The sequence below is a fragment of the Xyrauchen texanus genome, chromosome 38 (assembly GCF_025860055.1).
Source record: "Xyrauchen texanus isolate HMW12.3.18 chromosome 38, RBS_HiC_50CHRs, whole genome shotgun sequence".
Lineage (NCBI taxonomy): Eukaryota > Metazoa > Chordata > Actinopteri > Cypriniformes > Catostomidae > Xyrauchen > Xyrauchen texanus.
This window is the reverse complement of record NC_068313.1, coordinates 31,219,292-31,244,978: the sequence shown is the minus strand read 5'-3', so window position 1 is coordinate 31,244,978 and position 25,687 is coordinate 31,219,292. Positions and strand designations below refer to the sequence as shown.

The 25,687-nt window shown below is 36.5% G+C and overlaps 1 protein-coding gene and 1 long non-coding RNA gene across 11 annotated transcripts; one reads left to right on the top strand and one right to left on the bottom strand.

The window, feature by feature from the left end:
• Window positions 1-1,152: 1,152 nt before the first annotated feature.
• On the bottom strand, window positions 1,153-16,283 carry LOC127632168 (uncharacterized). Of its 8 annotated transcripts, none has more exons than XR_007969057.1 (12): window positions 16,132-16,283; window positions 15,879-15,937; window positions 13,214-13,274; window positions 12,931-13,038; window positions 10,478-10,560; window positions 10,120-10,242; window positions 9,877-9,948; window positions 9,274-9,345; window positions 9,014-9,090; window positions 8,797-8,826; window positions 8,419-8,440; window positions 1,153-1,836 (listed from the first exon to the last, which is right to left on the bottom strand). XR_007969057.1 is itself a non-coding variant. In XM_052110754.1 (12 exons), the coding sequence occupies exons 3-12, from the start codon at window positions 13,266-13,268 to the stop codon at window positions 1,775-1,777; spliced, it is 750 nt and encodes a 249-aa protein (XP_051966714.1). In that variant the 5' UTR covers window positions 13,269-13,274; window positions 15,879-15,937; window positions 16,132-16,283; the 3' UTR covers window positions 1,153-1,774. The 8 variants fall into 8 exon arrangements, 6 of the variants coding, with proteins under 6 accessions (XP_051966714.1, XP_051966719.1, XP_051966716.1 ...); XM_052110754.1 differs by having other exon boundaries at window positions 10,478-10,606; XM_052110759.1 differs by having other exon boundaries at window positions 10,120-10,186; window positions 10,478-10,606.
• Window positions 16,284-16,385: 102 nt separating this feature from the next.
• On the top strand, window positions 16,386-22,206 carry LOC127631929 (uncharacterized). 3 transcript variants are annotated; one of them, XR_007969021.1, is made up of 6 exons: window positions 16,386-16,506; window positions 18,745-18,820; window positions 18,947-19,141; window positions 19,271-19,416; window positions 20,003-20,089; window positions 20,267-22,206. It is a non-coding gene; the product is annotated as an uncharacterized LOC127631929 (long non-coding RNA). The 3 variants fall into 3 exon arrangements; XR_007969020.1 differs by lacking the exon at window positions 16,386-16,506 and adding an exon at window positions 16,892-17,230; XR_007969022.1 differs by lacking the exon at window positions 16,386-16,506 and adding an exon at window positions 17,265-17,689.
• The last annotated feature ends 3,481 nt before the right edge of the window (window positions 22,207-25,687 follow it).

Sequence of the window (25,687 nt, the reverse complement as noted above, 5' to 3'; positions counted from 1 at the left end):
TCTGAATGCTTTAGATGGATATGAAAATGACTTAGTTTATTTCTGATGGAAGTCGGCTGCTGCCTAAGCCGATGATTTTGCAGGATTCGCGGGTTGCGCGCTCCTTCGCCGGGTCGTGCAATGCGATTGGGAGAGATCTCCTGAGTGAATGAGATATGTTTGCTGGTTGTTTACTCCCCATGGGTTTGATGTTGGCAGAAGTTGAGATGAAATGACGACGTCGTTGGAAAGGGAAGGCGGGCTTCCGGAGAAGTGCTGTGCACTGGTTATAATGTGGCCTGGAGACGTTGAAGCGCGTCTAGTTGCCTGTGTTTTAGCGCACTGAAACAGCAATGTGATAGATTGTGAGCAGACAAAGCAATGGCTTCCAATTCGATTGGCTAGGAATTACCCAGCTAATGAAGTGATGTACAGCTGCTAGTCTTCCCGCTAGAACTACGCTGCACTGGGTTGCACTTCCATTGACTCCTGACACCATGTACGTTTTTGTAAGTTATTGTCTGGAACTTTGCTGGAAAGGAACATAGAGACCGTACCTCTTGGAACTTTAATTGAATACCCTGTTATGCAGTATGTCAGTAATGTTATCAGACTAAGAGATTTGTCATTTATCAGACCGGTGAAGATCTTCTCTGCCTCTCCAAGTTGCCTGTTCTCCCTGTATGTCTCTTCTAAGTAATTTCATTCACATTATTGCAAACACATAATTTCACAAATGAATGAGTGATAGTGGAATACTTACCTAGTAACAGCAACAGATTTTCAATATTTTCCCAACTCGGATAGAAATATAATATGAAGACACTGCCAGGACATCAGAACTCCATAACCCCTGGATAATTAAGGGGATAGCAACAAGCATAAACTGGAATTAAGACCACTTAAGGACAATATCAGTCTCGCATTCAGGAACTCCAGATAGTCTGGTCAATCGAGGCAGCAATGGAAGGCATGGGCAAAAACTCATGGAAAATGAGTTTTGCAAGTACCAACAAAAAAGGATGTAATGCTAACCTGACTTTACACAACTTTCAAAAGAAAGGGCACACAGGGTTTTTTTTAATAATAATTTTAATCAGATAATAAGAAAGCAGAGAAAATTAGCATGAGAAAACACAGTATGAAGCAGAGCTTCCCCTAAATTAGCTTTTATTATAGGCAAGTGATTTTATATAGCACATTTCATACATAGTGGCAATGCAAAGTGGATTACATAAAAATGATAAAAGAAAATACAAGATAAAATACATTTGAAAACAAATTTAAGAACAAGAATACAATGTAATGAAATACATTTTACATTTATGCATTTGGGAAGACGCTTTTATCCAAAGAGACTTACAGTGCAATTATTACAGGGACAATCCCCTGTAAAAACAACCTGGAGTTAAGTGCCTTGCTCAAGGACACAATGGTGGTGGCCGTGGGGTTAGAACCTGCGACCTTCTGATTAACAGCCCTGTGCTTTAGCCACTACTTTTAAAATACATTTTAAAAAGTACAACATTATTAAAATAGATACAAAAGAAAACAGAAATGCAGTGCAATCAGTAAGTGCATTGCAGAGCTCAGTGACTATATGCACAGATAAACAGATGTGTTTTCAGTCTGGATTTGAATGTGGCTACTATTGGAGCTCACCTGACCTATTCTGGATGCTTACATTTTAAGGATAACAAAACACTCAAATCTGAAAACAAATTTTATTGCTACAGCATACATTTGAGAAGGGCCTGTTTGTACTCCAGCATGAAATGTTTCCATTGTATAATCTTTATTCTCTAAGGGGAACTTCCTCATTCCAAATGTTTCTTGGTTCTGCTGGGTGTTGGCGCCCTATTGAAAATATAATGCTCAATGAGTACAAAACTAGTTGCTGATAGAATTTTTGTTTAAAAGAGGAAAAAAAGAAAAAATAATCTAGATGTAACTAAAATGTCTTAAATCTATTGACAAATAAAAGGATACATTATATTAAGACCAAATATGATGATCCTCAAGCAAGGAAACTCCTTAAAATATAAAGACAGCTAAATATTAGTAAAAGTAAAAAGACACATTTATATGGTGTGGGGAAAAAATTGTGAACGGATTTGTGGTCTTTTGGAAAGCAGAAGGAAACGTTGGTAAAGGTTAACTTTTTTCTGCAGACTCCCAAGCACACCGTTGTGGTCCCCTAAAGGTCCCCGGACCCCAGTTTGAAATGTTCCTGCAGACTTAAAGCTTAAATTCTTTTGTTTTTAAAATTACTTAATGGCACAATTCTTATAGAAAACAAACATTTTATATCATTTAAATAACTTCAATCTAAAAATATAAGAAAATATCAAAATATGTCATGCATTTGGAAGATCCACTACCAACTGATAAAAAAAAAAAAAACAACATGACATTTGCATGAAATGACAATAATAGCCAGTAGGTGGCTACAGTGAGCAACACATGTTGTCCAGTCTCTGAAACCAATGTTTACAAACTTAATTTCTAGATATTATCACAAGTTAAGAATTTGTAAATCTGGGGCCGGTTGCATAAACATTAACTTCAGACTGCATCTAACAATTAATTTGAATAGCTAAAGACACTATAGAAAGCCTGTTGCATAAAACAAGCTCACATTTGTCTTTAGTAAGACAGTCTAATTTGCATTGCATTGTGGGAAAAGACACTGGACAGCTTTAAAATATGTCCGACAGTGGACACTCAATACGGTTTTCATTTGCTGAAAATATTTCCTTACTAGAGGACTTCAGTGCTTCAAAATTGATTCTAATGAACAAATGTAGTGATTTTTACCCAAATAATAAAAAATGCATGACATTGTTACCATAGTTAAAGTCAAAATCTTCTACAAAGTCTCAACTCAAACCCCTTTCAGCCCTCAACTGAAGCTCCCACTGGCTCAGCAGACAGTTATTTCCCATGGCAACATGGAATGTAAACAAAAGTTAGCCTAGGGGGTGCATTTTGGTCTTAAATTAGACGGAGCTCATTTTTATACAACTCATTTTTATACAACATTTTAGCTGACTAACTAGTCTAAAACAGTTTTATGCAGCCGCCCCTGGTCTAATAGATTCACAAAGGAGTTTTATGTCCCTTGTTCTATGACCTACAGTTTTCTGGTGGAATACACAAGAGGCACAACAACGAAAACGACTTTTAGGCTTGGGATTGATGCCTTTCACGCACTGATAATAAGAATATTTTCCCGTGATCGGAAAATATCGAATATATATATATATATATATATATATATATATATATATATATACACACACAGTATCACATTTTTTCAGATACTGTATAAATAAGGCTGCTCATTGCACAATAGTCTCTCTTAAAACATTTCTCTCAACGCAACTTTAATAAAGTGTAGGCGGCAGCGTAAATGAAAGGGGGTCACATACACTAGATGCTTCTGGAGGGTGACATGGCGTGTTCTAAAATCTGAAAAAAAAAAAAACAATTCTATGAAGGTACGCATATACCGCGGTGAAGGGTGAGGGTCGAAATCCCTTGTCTCTTCAGATATATCAATACATATATATATCCTTTTATATCAATATCTATCTATATTCTGTTGCTTAACTTCTTTAATAAAGTGATGAATTAACTATATGCATGATCACATAATCAATTCTATTTTCTTATGCATAACTGAAATATACTTTGAATCATATGTGTGCTGGAATGTTAACTAGTCTCTTTTAGGAACATTCCAGAGTCTCTCTCTCTGTCCTGCCCGTAGTCTGAAGGTTCTTTGGGGATAAGCTTAGCTGTGATGAGAGGGGGCAGGGAGAATGTTAAACATATGTTCCAGATGTATTCTGTGGTTGATTTTTACCTGTCCATGACTAATTATATGATTTAAAATCCTATGTGATAGCACTTGAATAAGTAGAAGTGTAAATTTTCTCTTATTATTTCTTTTCCTCTCCTTTGCCTGAGGGGTGAATATTTCTTATCTCACTGTTTTGGTTAAAATGACCTGATAAATGTGTGCTCTGGTTCCCTTAGTGCACAGAGAAACACTGTCGTTCGTCAGTGTTTCGTGTGTGCGTGATTGACCTTCTACCCAGGTTTTGAACCCAGGGAGACACAGCAGGCAGACTCGAAGACGTCCGAGACCATCTGCGAGGTCACTTCAGATGTAAATCTCGAGCCAGGACGACAATTGCGCTGATTTATGTTGATGTGCTATAGCTATCTATATGTTGTGACTTTATGCTCTGTTAGCCAATCAGGAGTTAAATAATAGAATATACGTCCTTGCAAATGGTATAATTGATGTAAAATTTTGTGTAAGGTTGGGTTAGCTTTCGATCTCCTCGTGAGACTTTGCCGCTGGCTGTACCAATTTCACTGCAAACTATTCTTCAGTAAATTTTGGATCCTTTGATTGAACTTCTTGACTCCTGGTTTTTCTTTCTCCTTATCTGATCTGGGTCATAACTGTTATACCCCTAACAGCGGTCACTCGGCATCTCCGGAGGCTGTTAAAGATTCTGCAGCGCCACGGAGCTCAACTCTCATAGTTTTCCATTAAATTCGACCCAAATCATTATCAAATGGACACATATTTTTACTCTAGCCATCACTGGATGTTATATTGTGTGTATATATATATATGTACAACCCCAATTCCGAAAAAGTTGGGACAGTATGAAAAATGGTAATAACAAAAAGTGATTTGTAAATGATATTCACCCTTTGCTATATTGAAAGCACTACAACTAAATATTATATATTTTTTACCTTGTGAATTTCATGTATTTTTTTAAAACATACAGTAATTTCAAATCAATGCGTAATTTTCAATCAATCTAGAGCATGCTCAAAACAAGTTGAGCCAGTCTAGTGTTTATCACTGTGAAACATCACCACTTCTTCTAATAACACTTAAGCATTTAGCCACTTAAGACACATATTTGTTAAGTTTAAAAAGTGGAATTTCCCCCATTATGCAGGTTTTCAGCTGCACAACTGTACAGGGTCTTTGTGCCCATATTGTGCACTTCAAAATGCACCACACATTCTCAATTGGAGATTGTCAGGCTGCAGACAGGCCAATCTAGCACCCGCACACTCTGATAAATCAGCCAGTATGTGGTTTGAAGTTGGCCTTTCTGAAAAGTGTGGTGAGTGGTGTTGACTAACAAAGGTTTACTGAAATAATCCCAAACCCATGTTCATGATATCCATTACAGATCAATGATGTTTTTAATACAGTGATGTCTGAGGGATCAGAGATCACACGAATTCAGAAGTGGTTTTCTGCATTGCCCTTTACGCACCAAGATTTGACCAGATTCCTTGAATCTTTTAACAACTTTATATTGTGCACTGTAGAGGGTGAAATACCCCAAATCCTTCCCATTAGTCTTTGGGGAACATTGTTCTCAAAGTGCTGGATTACTTGCTGAAGCACCTGTTGGCAAGTCTTGAACGATCCTTGCTCTTGAAGGACTAGGCTGTTTTTGGAGGCTCCTTATATACGATGACACAATTGCCTAACCTGTTTAACATCTCCTGTTTCACATTGCCTTATTTAAACTCGTCAATGGTCTTTAATTGGCCCGGTCTCAATTTTTGGAGCGTGTTGCAATCATCTGATTTGAAATTACTGCACATAAAAACAAAAATAATATTCACAAGGTAAAACAATATAACATGTAGTTGCAGTGTTTTCAATATAGCAAAGGGTGAATATAATTACAAATCACTCCTTTTTGTTTTTATTATCATTTTTCATAATGTCCCAACTTTTTTGGAATTGGGGTTGTATTTTTCATATAGCCTACACAATATATTTCCAGTTACAAGATTGTCTTTTTTTGGTTTTACCGTTTGAATGAAACCTCTTCCAAGCTCAATACAAAGAAATTGCTTAATAACAGTTTACTCAGTTACACCAATTTCATACACCAACCTAACAACTCTTTAACATCACTATGTTCATTCTTGAAAAAGTAGAAAAACATGTGTAACTTTTGTGTGTATGCTTCCCGTGCAAGGAGCTCTAAAATACCAGTCATGTTTTGAGATACCTGCCTTGCAATCTAATACAGTAAATGTTACATCACCCCCTTGCGGTCTCACAACTCTATTATGCCAGACATCTTACACAAGTGAATTGGAATGCATGCAAATTAGGCTTCTTTTTTAAATGTCTGCTAATGTTAATATAGAGGCCTCAAAAATATATAGATAAAATAACATTCTGATAAATAACCTATATATTATTATTTTATAATATGCTTAATGACTTTAATTTTCAATCAAAAATCATGATGGCAGATTAAAAGTTAATAATTGAAGTTTGAGACATGTAATTAAAAAGCAATTTTTTAATGTTGCCACAGTTCCACTTTTCTTTTTAATAATCAAATTGTTAAAATATTATTTAAAAGTAATGAAGGGTTAACTTTTACAGTGCTACTTTCCCATTCGAAGCTGGATGTTTTCAAGAAGAAGAAAAAAAAAAAAAAAACATTTGTATATGCAACATTATCATTTAATGTCACACTTTTATAGATTGCTTACCAGCTCTGCCTTTATCCACTATGCCAGACCACACATTCTGAGCACTATTCTGTGTATTGTGCTGCTACCTTGTATGAGTTCAGCACAGTTGCACAAGTATAAATAAATTGACCCTGACCGTCTGTTAAATCGTTTGATAGTCTTTTATTGTTTGTGTTTGCATTTAACAAAGTTAAACAAGGATAATATGCCCCGTTTTTAAACTGATTTTAAAGCAGCATATTGTATTTGACATTGTGTGACTTGATGAGGTAAGAGTTAAAGTTATTTCCTCATCCCCAATAATAGGATAAAAAGCAATATTTGACTTTGACTGATCTTCGATATCAGTCTTATCTTATTGTGAATTAAGACAAATTTCCCTCTTAAAAGAAGAATAAACACGAAACCACTCAGTTTGTTTCTGTGAGGCAGCAGATGCCCTAACCCCGCCCCCACCCTAATCTTAAACAAAGGGAGCCTGTAAGGCTGAGTATCCTGCAAGGAACCTTCTCTCCCATTGCATTCATGCCCAAGAGGTCTTATTTATTTAGCTCATGGTCTAGAGGTCTTTTTTTATTTATTATTATTCATGGTCTGGGACGTGCATTTTTTTTTTTTTTTTTCACTTTTCTTAGTGCAAAGGGCAAAATGGCACATTAATCTATGTAAATGAATGTCAGGTGCTAAAACTATATCGAATTGTAGTCCTTACCAGGATTATCATGTAATGTCTGTTGTCGTTTATGCTTGAGGACTTGCTATTGGCTGTTATCTTTGCATAGTTAATTAGATACATATGTGCAGGTTTTGGGGACTGCTTGGTGGTGTTATTAAATTACATTTAAAATGAATTGGAGGTTATATACATTTTTTAATAAATGTTTTTGTTAGTTTGTTATGACATAGGTTTCTTTTTTAGTAACCCTGGGTGAGATTAGTGGTGAGATCCTATTTGAAGGAATATTCTTCATTCAATTTTAATCATCAATTTGTAGTGTTTAGAGTATAATTAGGATGAGGATTGCCACAAATATTTACTCCTATTAAAATTCTTAAAAATAAATAAATACATCTTGGTTCCAGTGAGGAACCTACATTAGAAGTAAATGGGGTTGAATTTTGGAATATTGTGATGACTCACTGTTTCAAAAATGTCACCACAAGACGAAGAATATGCATGTAAATATGATTTTAGTGTGATAAAATGGCTTACTAACTGCATAAAGTTATAGACAAATTTACAACTTTGTTACCATGACGATGCAATATCAACAAACCCTAAAATGACTGTAAAAATTATGATTTAAACAACTTTACAGCGCAATACACAAGATTTAACAGAAGAATTAATGTAAGTGCTTTTATAAAATTATAAGCTTCACATTTCTGCATTTAAACCCTCCAAAAATTGCCTCAATTCACTTTCCTTGTAAGTTCCTCACTGTTACCTTCATTTTTGCTTTATTTAAAGAAAAGACGGGATGAGTCCAAATACATTTTTGTGGTAATCAATATTATGCCACAAATGCTGTCGATTGAGCTTAACTTGTATTGAACCTTGAATATTCCTTCAACAGAGTCATCAGCATGACTGTTACTGCCTATCAATGGCAGGAGTGGTTACAGTATGAAGAATTTACATGTTTCCATTTATCACTGTATAAAAATGTGTATATACACAATACACAAATGTTATATTTTACAGAGGGAATGATTTAAATGCTTTTTGTGGTTGCATGTGTTTTCCTGTAAATGTATAGCTGCTAATTGTCTCACACAGACATGGATTTACTAGAATCTTGAAATGACACGTTTCAATGATATTCATTAGACTCATCCAAATGAGACATTGTCCATGTATAAAGCATCATATCTCAAAAACAGTCTTACCTTGATCATTCTCACATATGTTCTAGAATTTAAGGGGAAAGCATTAACGCCAGTGTTAAGGCAAAATGCATAAACTGTATATAGTTTTTTTTTGTTTTGTTACAGTGTACTGAATACACTAATACTTTTCCTTGTTTAATTTACATTCATTTTTTAAAAGCTTCAATGTAAATGTACTTTTTTATATAAATTATTATTTAAATACATCCTAAATCAATTTCTCAATTAAATGATTATAAATAATGTAAAATAATTGAGTAATGAAACTGCAGAGTATCAGCGAACAATAGAACCACTGACCCCGTGAAACTTAGAATATGGGAACGGTAATAAGAATACTTCAATTAACATATTTATCTTTAGATTTTTCATACTTACCAATGTTTTACATCCCTTCCTTTTGCCAATCTGTAAAAAGTAATAATTTTAATACCATTATATATTCTGTACAATGACAAATTTCATACTGTAAAATCACATTATAAATTGTAACCAATTACTAATCACTATAATATTACAATAACAATTTAGTATAAAATCTTATTCAAATTATATTATGAAAGACAATAATATCTGGTCTATTACTAAAACTTACACAAACTATGTAGACCAATAGCCCAGCTGAGAGAATTGCGAAGAATATAAACAATATCAAATAAGGCCTTTGTGAATCTGAAGAAAAATAATATGAGAAATAATTATTTAAAATATTGAATTATTGGCATAATTGCTGTTAAATAGTATACTATTAATAAAATAATTGAATACAGAAAAATTTGATTAAGGAAAATATCTGGATTTCAGCGTTTTGAAAGTTTAAATGACAACCACAAGCAAAAAGATCAAAAGGCTTACCACAATTATTTCCTTCAGTATTTGTATGGAATCCCTCACATACTGATGAACCACTTTGTGTTGTGTCTACCACTTAAAAAAAAAATCCACACTCAATTTAACAACACTGTACAATTTAAAGCAAAATAATCAGCTGAAACAGTTTTGTATTCCTAGCAAACTATAGAGGAATGCTCTTCAATGGTGCAGTCAGTATTTTTCTTTATTAGCTTATGGAATAAATGAATCATCATGGCTGACAGCAAATAATGCATATCTATAGTGGCAACAATACCCAAAATCTCTAGCTTTTGCATGATGCAAACCAATAGGTGTCAGTATAAAGTCCAAAGTATCTGAATTGAAACCCTGACTTTTTATGCTGTTTATTACTGTGGATACCCGTAAACACTTTTTTGAATAATCCTTTATACTGTACTTTGTTTTACACATGAATGTACAAGACGGTAAATGAATGGCTTGTTCAGTCTCTAGATTTTCAAAGGAATGTTTGATTTTTACGTCCCCTGATTATGTGCATATAATAAACAAATAAATTAAATGATACATTTTTATTGAAATTTACATGAAATAACACTCCTTGCTGTGGTGTAGCAAACATACCTTTAGGTGTCACATTGCATTTTAGTTCTCCTTTGATGGGCAAATTCTCATTTTCCTTGATACATTTAGTGACTGAATGAAGATGGAAAAGGGGTCAGTATTTATGTATTTGCTATTAAAATATACAAATATTGGTTGTGATTTTTATTTAATTGATTTAATAGATTCTCATTTATTTATTAGTCATTTATTAGTCTCTTATCGTTCCATTGTAAAAAACAAAACAAAAACAAGCAAACTCACCACTATGATCGAATTTGCAACGGTATTTGTTATTTTCAGTGAGGTGCTTCATTTCACATTCATTTTCCTTACACAGGTATTGAAATTGTGTACACAGTAAAGAACCATAACATGTAATTGTTTCTAAAACAAAGTTGAAAAATCAAAGGATAAAACACTGCAATGAAATGCATCCTTTATATTGTGTCTTAGAGATTTAATTAAACCATTGGACTATTGAGGGCATAATGACTTAATTTATACATGTATTTTTTTACATAGACTTAATCTAGCTGTATCAGCAAAAACATTCTACTAACCTCCTTAAAGTAAGTTTTACTATAATGTCTCAGAGAAAATGGTAAAACATTATACATACTTTGTTTGTATGTGCAGTATATTGCACCAAGCAGCGTGTCAACAAAATTGGTAATGTTAGCCAGTCTACATTCCTCAGATGAGCTGCACACATGATTATTTGTAGAGTCGGTACATTGCAATTGTAATGCTGGAAAACATTACACTGAAAGTTTATGACATGTAGCCATATACTGTATATCTGAAAATAAACTGCATAATTTAATGTAAAATAATGATAAATATATTTAAAGAAACAGACACCTTGTACTTTTCTCTGTAACTTTGCATTAGTGAGCTCTAGAGATATATATATATATATACACACACACACACATACATACTGGAATAATGTACAGATTTTGCGGTTTCGGAAGGAAATTGGTACTTAAATTCACCCAAGTGGCATTCAACTGATCAAAAAGTATAGTCAGGACATTACTTATGTGAAAAACACCACAATCACTTTTTGAAAAAAAAAAAAAAAAAACATTTTTGATCAAATCTAGACAGGCCCCATTTCCAGCAGCCATCACTCAACACCTTATCCTTGAGTAATCATGCTAAATTGGTACTAGAAAATCACTTGCCATTATATCTGCTGAAAGCTATTAAATTAAACTTAAGATTGCCTTTGTTTTTGAGTTGACACAGTATGCAATAGACTGGCATGTCTTAAGGTCAATATTAGGTCAAAAAAAGAAACAGATTTCTCTATAAACTCGTCAGCCTGTCATTGAGGAACGAAGGCTATACTCTGCTTAAAATTGCCAAACAACTGAAGATTTCATAAAAAGGTGAACACTACAGTCTTCAAAGACAAAGGACAACTGGCTCAAACAAGGACAGAAAGAGATGTGGAAGACCAGATGTACAACTAAACAAGAGGATAAGTACATCAGAGTCTCTAGGTTGAGAAATAGACGCCTCACATGTCCTCCGCTGACAGCTTCATTGAATTCTACCCGCTCAACACCAGTTTAATGTATAACAGTAAAGAGAAGACTCAGGTGTGCAGGTCTCATGGGAAGAACTGCAAAGAAAAAGCCACTTTTGAAACAGAAAAACCAAAAGAAAAGGTTGGAGTGGTGAAGAAAGACATTGTACAACAGATACTTGGAAAAGAGTGTTATGGATCTTGACCCCATTGAGCTTTTGTGCGATGGTGTGTGAGAAGTGCCCGACAAGACAGCCACAACAATGGCAAGTGCTACAGGAAGTGTGGGGTGAAATGTCACCTGATTATCTGGACATATTGACAACTAGAATGCCAAGGAGCTGTTACTGCTGCACATGGAGGATTTTTTTATGAGAACACTTTTTGAAGTAGTTTAAGAAGTTCTGAACATTTCTTTCAACTTGTAATAGTAATTTTTCATATTGATAATGTCCTGACTATACATTGTGATCAGTTGAATAAAAGTGCCAATTTCTTTCTATAATTGCAAAATCTGTACATTATTTTAAACTTTAGGCTGCTATATATATGTAATCCGAAAGGAATAGTTCACCCAAAATTTTTTATTCTCTCATCGTTTACTCACCTTTATGCCATACCAGATGTGTATTACTTTATTCTGCTGAATGCAAATTAAGATTTTTACCAAAGATCATCTCTTTTGGTTCACACAATGCAAGTGAATGGGTGCCCAAATTTGTAAGGTCCAAAAATCACATAAGTCAGTAAAAAAAAAGCAATCCATATCACTTCAGCAGTTAAATCAGTATCTTCAGGAGCAATATGATAAGTGTGGGTGAGAAACCGATAGATTTCACATTCTTCTAGTGTTTTTGGTTATTCACATTCTTAATTCTGAAAAAGTGGATTAAAATGCTGGAATTGTATGGATTACTTTTATAATACATTTATGTGCTTTTTGGAGGGTCAACATTTTGGAACACATTCATTTGTATTGTATGGGGACTACTGAGCTGAAATATCATAATTTGTGTTCTGCAGAAGAAAGAAAGTCACAAACATCTGGGATGGCATGACGGTGAGTAAATGATGAGAATTTTCATTTTTGGGTGAACTATTTTTTGAAGTGACTATCCCAATGCCCAGTTCCCTTCTAAATTCTACCTGCATTGTGAGAGCTTCAGAAGGTTACTTTTTACTTTAATTTATTACTTAAATTTCTGTTTGAAACAACCCTGCAGCTAGGCTCCCATGATTTTTCTCCCTTCACAGTGCCTTGCGAAGGCATCATATACAGTATGCCATTTGGGACACGGTGCAAGTGTTTGAAACAGATGTAAATTCTTTGGCAGATTATACGTCAAAGAACCTATCAGTTTGGGCAATGGGATTAGCAAGCCGATTGGCAAACAGACTACATGTTTTAAGGACCTATCAGCCTGTGACCCTGCATCAAGTAGTTTCATAACTACACTTCAAATAATTGATTTATCATTTCTTTTCCCCAATTTCTGACAAATAAACAGAAAAACTGAACTTAAAGACACAAGACTTACTGTTGCAGTTTGTTAAGCTGAAATTCTGTATGCAAGGAGGTGTCAAATTGCAGTTTTCCAGATGTTCATCATTTTCAGCAATGCAGTTTATGGTCAGGTGTTTAAAATCTATAATGAAAAAGTTGCTCTTCATATTTTAAAACCCAAATATCATCCATGTTTATTTTGAGATATATGTAATCTGCAAAGTCTGAATATTAGAAGAAATGCCAACATATTTTATTATAATTATTTTTATTGACAATTAGCAAGTAGAGGAATGTGAGCCACACTGCAAGCTTACCAGACTGATAAAGAGAAGCTCTGCAAAGAAAGATAAGGAGGCAAAGGACTCTCATTCTGAACTAAAAGCAAAAAAGGCATGAACAAATTATATTTACAGCACCAAGATTAAGGAAATAGATAAGCAAAACAATAAAAAAAAAACTCTAATCACTGGAGGAAAACGTATTAAAAGTATACATTTATTTGAAATATGCTACTTCATGTCATACACGTTAGTGTTCTATTGACAAATAAAAATTGCATTAGGGTACAATGGGGCTAAAGGCCCTGCAGGTTAAAAGGCTCCATTGATTTTATTTTCTATATATTAAATAGCATTAAAAACTACCACAGCTCTTTCTTAAACACATGTTTGTTACTGCAAAAGATTCCTGAGCCATGGGATCTTTGCATACAATGTACAAAGGCTTATTTTTAGGCAATTTGATCAAATGTTTTTTTTTTTTTTTTTTAAATGTTGCAAATTTATGTAGCACATTTCAAGACAAAATACTTACATTTTCAGATTTGTTTAAGGTTATTAAATTAACTCTCAATAACTTTCTAATAAGTGAAAGGATAGCATATGGGGTGAAAAGGCCCCTGTTGCAGGGGCTAAAGGCCTGTATAAACACATTGTATTTTTAAAGTGGGGTGAATAGATTGGTTATGAAAATGTTCAAAGTGGTGTCACATTGACTCATCCAATCATAAGAGATTATATAATATGACTATTTTTATAATCCAGTGTAGCCTATATACTTCAGTGTTGGTGTATCATTTGGCTTTGTAGGGCAGTCTGGTAAATGATTGGTATGTTTTTATTCTGTTGTTGGTCTAGTATTACGGTTGAACGCATGTGCGTTTTAGTTTTATCGAAATCTACACAAATGAGTGGCATCCGCATATAATATTTGTCAACATCATGTGTACAGAAAGTCAGCGTGCACTGACATAGCCTGCCAAAGACGGCCGACAGCGGACTGACTTGCTAGAAAGACTTTGCGACTTTTAAACTGTTCGTGCAGTTTGTTTTCATCTGATTGCATGCTTTGCATCTGTGCGAGGTGGTTGTTTTGTATACGTGTCTGCCAGCATAGCTGCTTACAAGTACAGATGTGCAGGATTACCAGATCAAGAAAACAATGCATTTCAGACCTTGTGTTCCTTGTGTTTTATTTTTGGTAAGAATTATATTTTTTTATATGTATATGCTTAACATTCTTGCAAATATCATTATTTTAAGACTTTTAAGTTAATAGTCAGTATTGAATGGAATTAATATGACATTAATTTTGTCATTTTGGATTTTTACCATGTCTTTCTTAACTTTAAGGTCTTGGATTTGCAACAGTACAAGTAAAGCAATGCTCCACAGGAAAACAATATCAAGTGGGTGACTCAGCAGCTCTACTGCAACCTTACCAAAGATAAAGAAATCGTGAGAGGTTGCACAATGATGTGGGAAATTTGGGATGAAAATGACAATATAGTTATCTCAAAAATACCAAAATATAACTACAGAGTCAACATAACAGAGTCAAGGCACTTTCAACTCCTCCATGACCATAAAAGACCTCATGGTTACGGATACCGAAAAGATATTGTGCACAGCAACATGTTTTGTAGGTGAGAGGATCCGATACATCACTGGCAACGGGACAATTCTTACGGTAACAGGTGTGTTTGAAAATAAAAATAAATAAGATATTGGATACAAAATGTATTTCATTTCAGAGAAAGAACCAAATCTTGATTGGTTGAAATACCTTATTTTCTCCATTAATCTTCTGATTTTCAACGTTGCAATGGGAATATTCATATTAATCGTGCGAAAAAGAAGCAGACGGAAATTACTCTTAAGACCTCCAAGATAATGAATATTTGACAAAACCCATCCAATTTTTTTAATTAAGAGACTGTATTAAAATTCATATATAGACTAAGAAACAATGTATAAGATAAATTTGTGTCAATTTAATGCTTTAGATGCATTTCCACCTTGATGCAAAAGGAAAGAGTCTGGTAGATGCCATAAGTGCAAATCAAATGATACATTTATGCTCATCGGCACTTATAAACGACACTTTTTAACGTCATAGTTAGCAAGAAATTACTTAAGTTCATTTTAAAGTAACTAGACGGACAAAGAGCAAAACAAATAGCATGTTCTCCAATATTGCTTTTGTATAGGCAACTAACTTCGCACATCTTTTAAATATTTTTATTTATGTTTATTACTCAAACATATAGATCGAAACCGAAAGCAATCAAAAACCGATCTGCTACATTATTTAAGTAGGCTATCTTGTTTTCGATTAGCTTTGTTATTTTCTATGGAATACTTTTTTTCTCACTAACATGAATTACATAATAAATCAGCAGAACTTAGTGCGACCATATGAAACTTTGACCAAATCTAGGCTTAAAGGTTCTTGACTACGCCACCTGGTGCCTCCCACACAAAGATATACTTTCCACATTCACTGCTAAATACTTAAAAAAAAAACGCTCTTCACAATCCTACATAAGTTGTTACACACAGCATATTCATTAAATACATTTCTATTAAGAGTTAACGATTAACACAGCCATACACTACGTCAGGACACACAATCGGACTAATTTTGCATGTGTTCAAGGCCTAACACACTGGTTCTACCCGTAACACAATAAACATTTACCTTTTAGATGTTGCGTCTTAATTGCGGTACAGCTACCCGGCGGGTGCCTTGCCCAAGACCTATGTACAAATGTGCTAATTAAAATGCATATCATGTTCAAACAATGACACCCACATTATGACTCAAAATAAAATGCACAAAAATACCTTCGGTAGTACATAGCACGACTACCCGGAAGCGTCTGGCAATCAATCTGACACCTAAACAATACTAAATGCTCAGCTTCCTATATCATCTAAACATTTACACATACCTTGGTTGCATAAGGGAACCACGTATCCAAATAGTAACAAGATTGTAAACTTATCTGGACACCAGGGAATCTCTCTTAGCCCGTTAGTGAAAACGGTTTTATAGAAACTGGCCTAGCTGCCAATGAATTGTTAGCCACTCAGCGGCTAGCTGAGCACAGGGGGCTACCGTAGCTGCTGAGGGACAAACTTCACCCAGACAGCGTCTACCATAGATATTATATACCGGTAGATGCCGCTGTGCACTGAGAAATACGGCCGCCATTTTAAACCGGTCGTACTCCTAGTTTCGTAGCGACGCCAGAGCACTGTGGAGCATTTTCCTGTTCTATTCGGCGGACCATCGCAAATAGGGCCCGGGGGATTACTTTTCACAAGTAAGATTTAACATTACCGTACTATTGGTTGTATTTTGTGAATAGAATATTACCAGATAATTGAGAAGGAGCAAGGATCTTTGATATTACTGTACTGAAATCGTAGCCAGCTAACGTTAGCTAGGTGTGTGTGTGAGAGAGTGTGAGTGTGTGAGAGAGAGAGAATGTGTGTGTGAGAGAGAGTGAGTGAGTGAGTGAGTGAGTGAGTGAGTGAGTGAGTGAGTGAGTGAGTGTGTGTGTGTGTGTGTGTGTGTGTGTGTGTGTGTGTGTGTGTGTGTGTGTGTGTGTGTGTGTGTGTGTGTGTGTGTGTGTGTGTGAGTGAGTGAGTGAGTGAGTGAGTGAGTGAGTGTGTGTGTGTGCACTGAATTTTTTTATTTTTTTTTAACTTGTAAAAAGTGTCAAGTTTATTGGAGAACTTTCTACAATTGAATACCGTGTTGGTCTTTCTACTTCAAAAAGTGACATATTATTCAGTTTGTTGCTTGGTGTTTTCTTGTATCAGATCAATACGTAAATTTAAATGGAAAAACCAAAGTAATATTTACACTAATTATACACTGATGCAAAAAACTGCCAAATGCAAGTAAAATGTAGGACACACAACTAGGTAATAACTGCACATGCGCACTGACATCACATTTGGCGCTCAGACAGAAAGAGACGGTTGAACAGGCAAGTTGTCCAACGGAAATCTCTTCACCTTCATTTGTCCCTTTCAACTAAGGTAAGTGGTTGCCATTTGAGAAAAAAATATTAGCTAAAGAAGACATTTAGTAACGTTTGCTGGCTTAAAGGGCATTTAAAATGTTCCTAATATTGTTTTGGGAGTCCCCAACAACAGTTTTACATGCATGCAATGACAAATTATATGATAATGCATGCATTACATCCTTTCGTTCAAAAACTAATTTAATTCTACCGGAAATAATTTCGGTCTCCAAGATACAGAATATATAATTCTGTCATGTGACAAATAAACTAAAGACTCTTAACGGAATAGGGATTCAGGAGGTGAACTAATCATTTCTGTTTCCTGTACAAATGATTAGTGCAACTTCGGAGTTTTTTCAATCTTGAACCAGAGCTATATGACGAAATGATGTTGCGCATGCGTGGTCACAAAAAAGAAAAGAAAGAATCACTCTCTGAGACCGCTCGTCGGACCAGAAGACGACGTTGAGTGGTGAATTAATCATTTATTTTTCTCATAATTTGTCTTTGGCTGCATTATCATAATTTCGGATATGATCGAAGTTTACGTGAGTAGACGTGCTGGGGGAATTAGGCTATTGAAATTTAACATTAACAAAATGACTTAAATAAAGTTTCGTTCATTTTGCTGACCGATATTCAAAGATTCAAGTCAGTAGAATGATCCGATCTTCCCATCACTATTATCCATTTATGTTTAATGGATAACGTTTGCAAACGTGGCTCTTCATGCACATGGATAACCGATAGCACCATGCCGATTAAAATTACCAGATTAAGATGATACCAAGTTCAACCATTAAAGGGATAGTTTACCCCCCAAAAAATTCAAAATTGTCATAATTTCCTCAAACTCACATTGTTCAAAACCTGTATGACTTTCTTTTTTTCTGTGAAATACAAAAGAAGGTATTTTGAGAAATGTCTCCCGTGTTGTTTTTGTCCATACAATGGAAGTCAATGGGTGCCAATGTTGTTTGGTTACCAACGCTCTTCAAAATATCTTTTGTGTTATGAGGGTTTGGAATGACATGAGGGTGAGTGAATGAAGAGATTTTTCATTTTTGGGTGAACTATCCCTTTAATATGACCGTGTGTCGTTGTCGAACAAAATGCGCCGTGCACTGTAGTGGAGCCCTCCACAGAACGTATAAGTGGAATGTCATACATAAACTACATATGACAGAAACCGTATGAGTTGTATGACATTATCACGGCACTCGCAAGCTGTGTAGAATCAGAACTGGCGATGCTCAGAGTCTGAACAAATCACCTTTTTTTTTTTTTTGTCGTATCTCACAGTGAATTGTAATTTATTTAAAGCAGCCTCAATCGGCTTGCAGTTTAGTCAGAATCAATTTGCGCATAGTCTGATAGTTTTATTCCAGTAAAACAATAATGGGATGCCTTAGAAGACAGAACAAAAACAGCAGAGGATCGATTAAGTGGATATTTCTTACAATCAAATTAATCAAAACCCGAAAATGCATTTTATGCATTAATATTGTGTATGCAATGTTTTGTCAGGAATAGCTGCACAACAATTTAAATATCCATTCCATAGATTGAGAATTCACCATTTAGTTGAAGCAGCTTATTCAAGGTAAGTTGACCACAAACACTCACTCTACTACATATACAATACTGATTCAATTGACAGTACTGTACATATTTAGATAGTTAGACAGATAAACATGACACAGTCTCTATATTTTTTCTTTCCCCCTAGGTGACATGTCATGAGATGGGTGTGTAAAAAGGCCGTCAGCTTGCTTACCCAGAGCTGGAGGTGAAAAGTTAGGAAGGAAAAAAAAAAAAGACTACAAATGTAAAGGTTACCCCCAAAGGCATGAAAAGGGCCAAGAAGACTTTACTTCCATTTGGAGTAAACTACTTGCCACCATTTCCATTTGGAGAAACTGAGGTTAAAAAAGTAAAATGTATTTAAAAAAAAATATATTAATAATAATAAAGTTTGCTACCAAATTTAAAGGTGCACATCATTTTGATTGTCACTGTAATACATGACATTTTGTTTTAATCTTTGTCTTAGGTCAAGGATAAGTTCAGGAGGATAACCACTTCACCTGGAGCAAACTGTTTTGGGAAAACTGGACTTCTATACTCCTAGCCATATTTGAGACGAAGGGTGGGGTTGCAGGCACAAAAATAAGAAGCGTGCTGGATTCACTTAGTCAAGTAAAGTGTAAAAGTTTCAAAATTACACTTAGATTCTGTGTGATCTTTTAGAATTTTGGTTTTCTTGACAGGGAAAAACATATGTTATGTACAGGGATACAAATTTTAGAAAAATTACTTAATCAACAATCATTAATGTTAATAAATACAAATTGATTAATTATTAACAATAAACTGTAGGTGGAGAATGGCTCTATATTGGTGATGGGGAATTAACCTCATGCACTCTCTGCGAGAATTAACTTGATTGTTGGTGTTGATGGTACAGGAAGAATGTCAGATCAGCAGTGCTTTTTTTTTTTCTTGTTTTACACATTATTATGGTATATGCTGTATATATAATGTTCATCAATAGACAAATTAAGTGAATGATGTGTAGAGACAGTCTTGTCTCTAACTGTTGGCGAGATCAATAAGCTTTATCGATCAAATCATTAACAACAAATAATCAATCATCGATTATTCATCAACATTCCAAGTTATCGTACCATCTGAGGGTTCTGACATCTTGCTGCTTCCTGTCTCTGTAGATACATGTAAAAGCACACAGTTATTCATGACATTAACTGACTTATGTTTTTAACAGCAACACGAAGGTAGGCAAGATGCTATTATCCGCTGTCTCATTATCTTTCTGGGAGAATCATCTGAGGAGCTCATCAAAGACTACCAGGTAAATTTTTACATTACTTCTTATTTCTTCTATGATTTCAAAAATAGTTGTGTACATTCTGAACAGGTTGTCTGTGGAGACTGTAAGTTTCACCCACTGAATCACTTCATGCACAAAGACAACATGCAATATATTGGACAGTATATTGACCACTTCACATTTATGTGTATTTGACAGGATGTCAGCAAAGACATAATCAAAGATGGCTTCGCTGAACATGTGATGAAGATCATTGTACTTTGCAGCACTGCAGCAGAAGGCTCCACCACAGGCGATGTGATCATTGTCATTGAGGGAACTGAGGTGCTGGTTGGATGTAAAAAATCTCACAAATGCGTTTCTGGGTTTAATTTACTCCTTTAACTTCAACTATTCCTCAAAGCTGAGAAGCACATTTTAAGTGTTTCAAAAGATCTTTCTTGAGCTGGTGTTCTAAAATTTTCTCCAAAGGTTCACTCTTTGCACACTAAGCTACTAATGTAAGTCTGTTAGTTGTGGACACTCAATATTTGCACTTTTAAACTTTGTATTTGTTCCTTTGTGTGTAGATGTAAAGGCAGATATATCCAGATATAGGTTCTCTGAACAAAGATGTAAAAGTGATGTGGACAGATGGTTGTTTGGGTGTTGTTTTATTCTACTCTTTCTCTTATCCTTTGACCAAAATATTTAAAGATACATTTATTACTGTTTTTTACACAGTTTTAAAAAATGAATTAAAAATATTTGTATGTAAAATGTTGTCTGTCAATTCATGTTATTTGCGTTTGTTCAGATATTATTAAACACAGTATAATTATTAATACTAAACAAATGAATACAACTAATGTTAAAAATATTGTTAAAAGTTAAGTTAATATTACTTTGGCATTTCAAAAAGATAAATATGACTTGTTAGTAAAAAATACATTGAATTGCTAGTACATTTAGCTGTCTTCATGGCTTGAGTAAAGTGTACAAACTAAGAGTCAGTAAAATTTACTTGAAGCAGAGTATTAAAAAGTTACATTTACTTGAGAATTTCTGCGTGGAAATTGTTTCCTAGGTTTTTTCTAGTAAACCCCACTCCAAATTTGTGTGTGTGTGTTTGTGTGTGAGAGAGAGAGTGTGTGTGTGAGAGAGAGATTGTGTGTGTGTGTGAGAGAGAGAGTGTGTGTCACAAATCATAAATAGTTTCTTCAACTTATTAAAATATCTTACTTTACTGCAACTATCTGTTTCTGATTCTTTATCATATTTATAGTGTGTGATTTATAAAATAACTTATATCCTACATCACATATTTTGATTTTGGACGTCTGGTCACTTTATATCTTATATCAGAATATTATATTACTGCCTACTATGAATATTAAAATACGCCGAACCATGTGTCCTGTATCATAGCTACATGAATGACCTTTGCAGCAAAAAAACTCTGCGTGAAAATCAGTGAGGTATGATTCATTAAATGCGCTGACAGATCATTGCACCTGCCATAGGCTACAGATTACACTGGATCGGGTGACCGGTCTAAGATGGCGGCGCCGCGGCTCGTCCGCGCCAGTAGGCAGAAGCGGTCGATAGGGCGTCTATCTATATGATGTCTATGGCGTCTACTCTGCCGGTTACATTAGCTTCCTCGATTTATACAGGCGAGGTTTGCTTCGACTAGTAAGCTACCCCGGTTACGAAGGCAACAGCTTTGACATTTCAAAGTAAAAATGTTAATGATTTATGGCATGCAAACTAAAATAAGTTTGACAATATTTTCAGAGATCGTGCATTGGTATTCCATTAACAAATGAGCCCTGACAAACAGCTTATTTCAGTTTAAATAATTAGGGTTATACTGCATTGAAGGGTGAGGGTCAAAATCCCTTGTCTCTTCATATATATATATATATATATATATATATATATATATATATATCCTTTTATATCAATATCTATCTGTATTCTGTTGCTTAACTTCTTTAATAAAGTGATGAATTAACTATATGCATGATCACATAATCAATTCTATTTTCTTATGCATAACTGAAATATACTTTGAATCATATGTGTGTTGAATGCTAACTAGTCTCTTTTAGGAACATTCCAGAGTCTTTCTCTCTGTCCTGCACGTAGGCTGAAGGTCTTTTGGGGATAAGCTTATCTGTGATGCTCTCCAGCCTCTCAGGGAGGGGCAGGAGAATGCGTTAAACATAGGTTCCAGATGTATTCTGTGTTTGATTGTTACCTTTCCATGACTAATTATATGGTTTAAAGTCCTATGTAATAATACCTGAATAGTAGAAGTGTGATTTTCTCTTATTATTTCTTTAGGGAAGAAATGTATGTTATTTCTACCCCTCTCCTCTGCCCGAGGAGTGAATATTTTATCTCTCTGTTTTGGTTTAAATGGCCTGATAACGTTGTGCTCTGGCTCTCTTGTGCCCAGAGAAGAACTGTCGTTCGATCAGTGTTTTGTGTGTGCGTTTGACCTTCTACCCAGGTTTTGAACCCAGGGATGCACACCAGGCCGACTCGAAGACGCCCGCGACCATCTCGCGAGGTCACTTCAGATGTAAATCTCGGGCTCGGACGACAAGTGCGCTGATTAATGTTGATAGGCCGCATAGCTGTCTATATGTTGTGACTTTATGGTCTTTTAGCCAATCAGGAGTAAAATAATGGAATGTACGTCCTTGCAAATGGTATAATTGATGTAAGATTTTGTGTAAGGTACGAGTTGGCTTTCGATCTCCTCGTGAGACTTTGCCGCTGGCTCTACCAATTTCACTGCAGAGTATACTTCAGTAAATTTTTGATTCTTTAATTGAACTTCTCGACTCCTGGTCTTCTTTCTCCATATCTGGTCCGGGTCATAACTGTTATACCCCTAACAGCATCTTATTTTATTCAATTAACATCATAAATATCCTTTGTGTCATATAAGTTATTCTAAACAATTTACCAGTGTGTTGACTGTCTGTCTTGATTGTTGCCGATAATGAAAGTGAAATGTTAATCTTTTTGGGTTTGGGAGGCTATCAGATTACATTTGACACACTAGGATAAATAGTTGTTGATTTCACATATTTCATTGTTGTGGATTATCTAAATATAAAAGATAAAGAGTTTTTATTTATTGAGATTATGAAAATCTTTCGAAAATAATAACAGACACTTGTTTTGGTGTCAGTGAAATTTTCAGAGGATAATGTTTGCTCAGCTATCAAAATGGGGCATACTGTATTCTACTGATTTTATTTTACATTTTTTATAGAAAGCTGACTATAATTACTATAAACTAACCCTAATTTACACCCCAAACCTAACCATAACATAAAACGTTTTGCATTGTTAGAATTTTAAAGTTCTTTAAAAGACCCTTCTGTAACACTTCCCAAGGAAGGAGGACAGGAAACAGGTCTTCACCACAAGGTAAGGGTTTAATTCCCTTTTTGTTCTGTACAATCTTACTATTTACAAACACAATACAACACAATGCCAAACACTGGGTTCGCATGTCATCTCTCTCTCCTCTGGGGCCCTCTCGCTGCCTTTTTATGCCGCTCTCCTCGTACTCACTGAAATTAGAGACAGGTGTTTAGACATAATTTAGCTCAGGTGTAAGCTCCCTTACCGCTTTTCTCTCCCGGACGGGCGCTTGACCACGCCCCCGCTGCCACATACCCCCACCGCCCGACTCAGGCCGGGGCGTCATCCGGCCTGCCTACCACTCCCCCCCCCATTTCTGGAGAGGAAGTCGGCGACAGCCATCTGCACCCCCGGTCTGTGGACCACCTTGAATTTAAAGGGCTGGAGAGCTAGATACCAACGGGTGATCCGGGCGTTAGTATCCTTCATGCGATGGAGCCACTGCAGTGGGGCGTGATCCGAACAGAGGGTGAAGGCCCGCCCCAGCAGGTAGTAACGGAGGGTGAGGACCGCCCACTTGATGGCCAAACACTCCTTCTCCACGGTGCTGTACTTAGTCTCCCTTAAGGAGAGCTTACGGCTAATGTACAGCACCGGCGCTCCTCTCCCTCCACCACCTGCGAGAGTACGGCCCCCAGCCCTCTGTCTGAAGCGTCCGTCTGTAATAAAAAGGGAGAGAGAAGTCAGGTGCATGAAGAAGCGGCCCCCACAAAGTGCGGCTTTAACCTGCATAAACGCCTGTTGGCACTGCTCCGACCACTGGACCGGATCTGGAGCCCCCTTTTTAGTGAGGTCAGTCAGCGGGCTGGTGACGTCCGAATAATTAGGCACAAACCTTCTATAATAGCCAGCCAGCCCCAGAAACTGCCTCACCCCTTTTTGGTCTTAGGTCTAGGGCAAGTCGCAATCGCCGCGGTCTTATCAATTTGGGGGCGCACCTGGCCATGACCCAAGTGGAACCCCAGATACCGTACCTCCATACACCCAATCGCGCACTTCTTAGGGTTTGCCGTGAGCCCCGCCCGCCGCAGCGATCTCAGGACGGCCCTCAGATGTTGCATATGCCGCTGCCAATCATTGCTATAAATGATAATATCATCTAAATAGGCAGCGGCGTACGCGGTGTGCGGTCTGAGGATCCGATCCATGAGTCGCTGAAACGTGGCTGGTGCCCCAAACAAACCGAAAGGAAGCGTCACAAATTGGTGTAACCCAAACGGCGTAGTGAAGGCTGTTTTCTCACGGGACATTGGTGTCAAGGGGATCTGCCAATAACCCTTTGTTAAATCCAAGGTCGAATAAAATCGAGCAGTACCTAACCGATCGAGCAGTTCATCAACCCGGGCATTGGGTATGCGTCAAATTTAGACACCGCGTTGACTTTTCTGTAATCCACACAGAATCGAACAGACCCATCACTCTTGGGAACAAGAACAACCGGGCTGGACCAATCACTGTGGGATTCCTCTATTACGCCCATATCAAGCATCGCATCTAATTCTTCCCGTACTATTTTCTTTTTATGTTCGGGTAAGCGATAGAGCGGTAACGCACCACCGCGCCCGGCTCGGTCTCGATGTGGTGCTGTATGATATTTGTACGGCCCGGTAGAGGGGAAAACACATCCGCAAATTCCTTTTGTAATTCAGAAACCTCTGTGAGTTGCCGCGGTGAGAGTTGGTCTCCACAAGTAACCGGAGTGTTGAGATTGTAGTTTTTGTTTACCTCCGGCCCGAGGTCCGCCCTCTCCGGACCTACAGTGGCCAACGTCACAGAGGCCGCCTCCTCCCTCCATAATTTCAGGAGGTTGAGGTGATAAATTTGACGTGCGCCCCCTCTATCGGTACGTTTAACTTCATAATCGAGATCCCCAACTCGTCGTGTGACCTCAAAGGGTCCTTGCCACTTGGCAAGTAATTTAGAGCTCGATGTTGGGAGTAATACGAGTACCTTATCTCCCGGTGCAAATTCCCGTAGCCGAGCACCCCTGTCATACAGCCGGCGTTGGCGTTCTTGAGCTTGGAGCAAATTCTCCTGTGTTAATCGCCCCAGTGTGTGGAGTTTTGCTCTAAGATCGAGAACGAACTGAATTTCATTTTTACTATTAGAAGGTCCCTCCTCCCACGCTCACGGATGACGTCAAGGACACCGCGGGGCGTCGCCCGTACAGCAGCTCAAACGGGGAGAACCCGG

Bases quoted from the DNA above. Each gene is read 5' to 3' on its own strand.
- LOC127632168 (XM_052110754.1), bottom strand. From the start codon at position 13,268: ATGAGAGTCCTTTGCCTCCTTATCTTTCTTTGCAGAGCTTCTCTTTAT. The intron at 13,039-13,213 runs GTAAGCTTGCAG...TTTTCATTATAG, and splicing joins AGCTTCTCTTTATCAGTCTG to ATTTTAAACACCTGACCATA. The intron at 10,607-12,930 runs GTAAGTCTTGTG...AATGTTTTCCAG, and splicing joins CAGCTTAACAAACTGCAACA to CATTACAATTGCAATGTACC.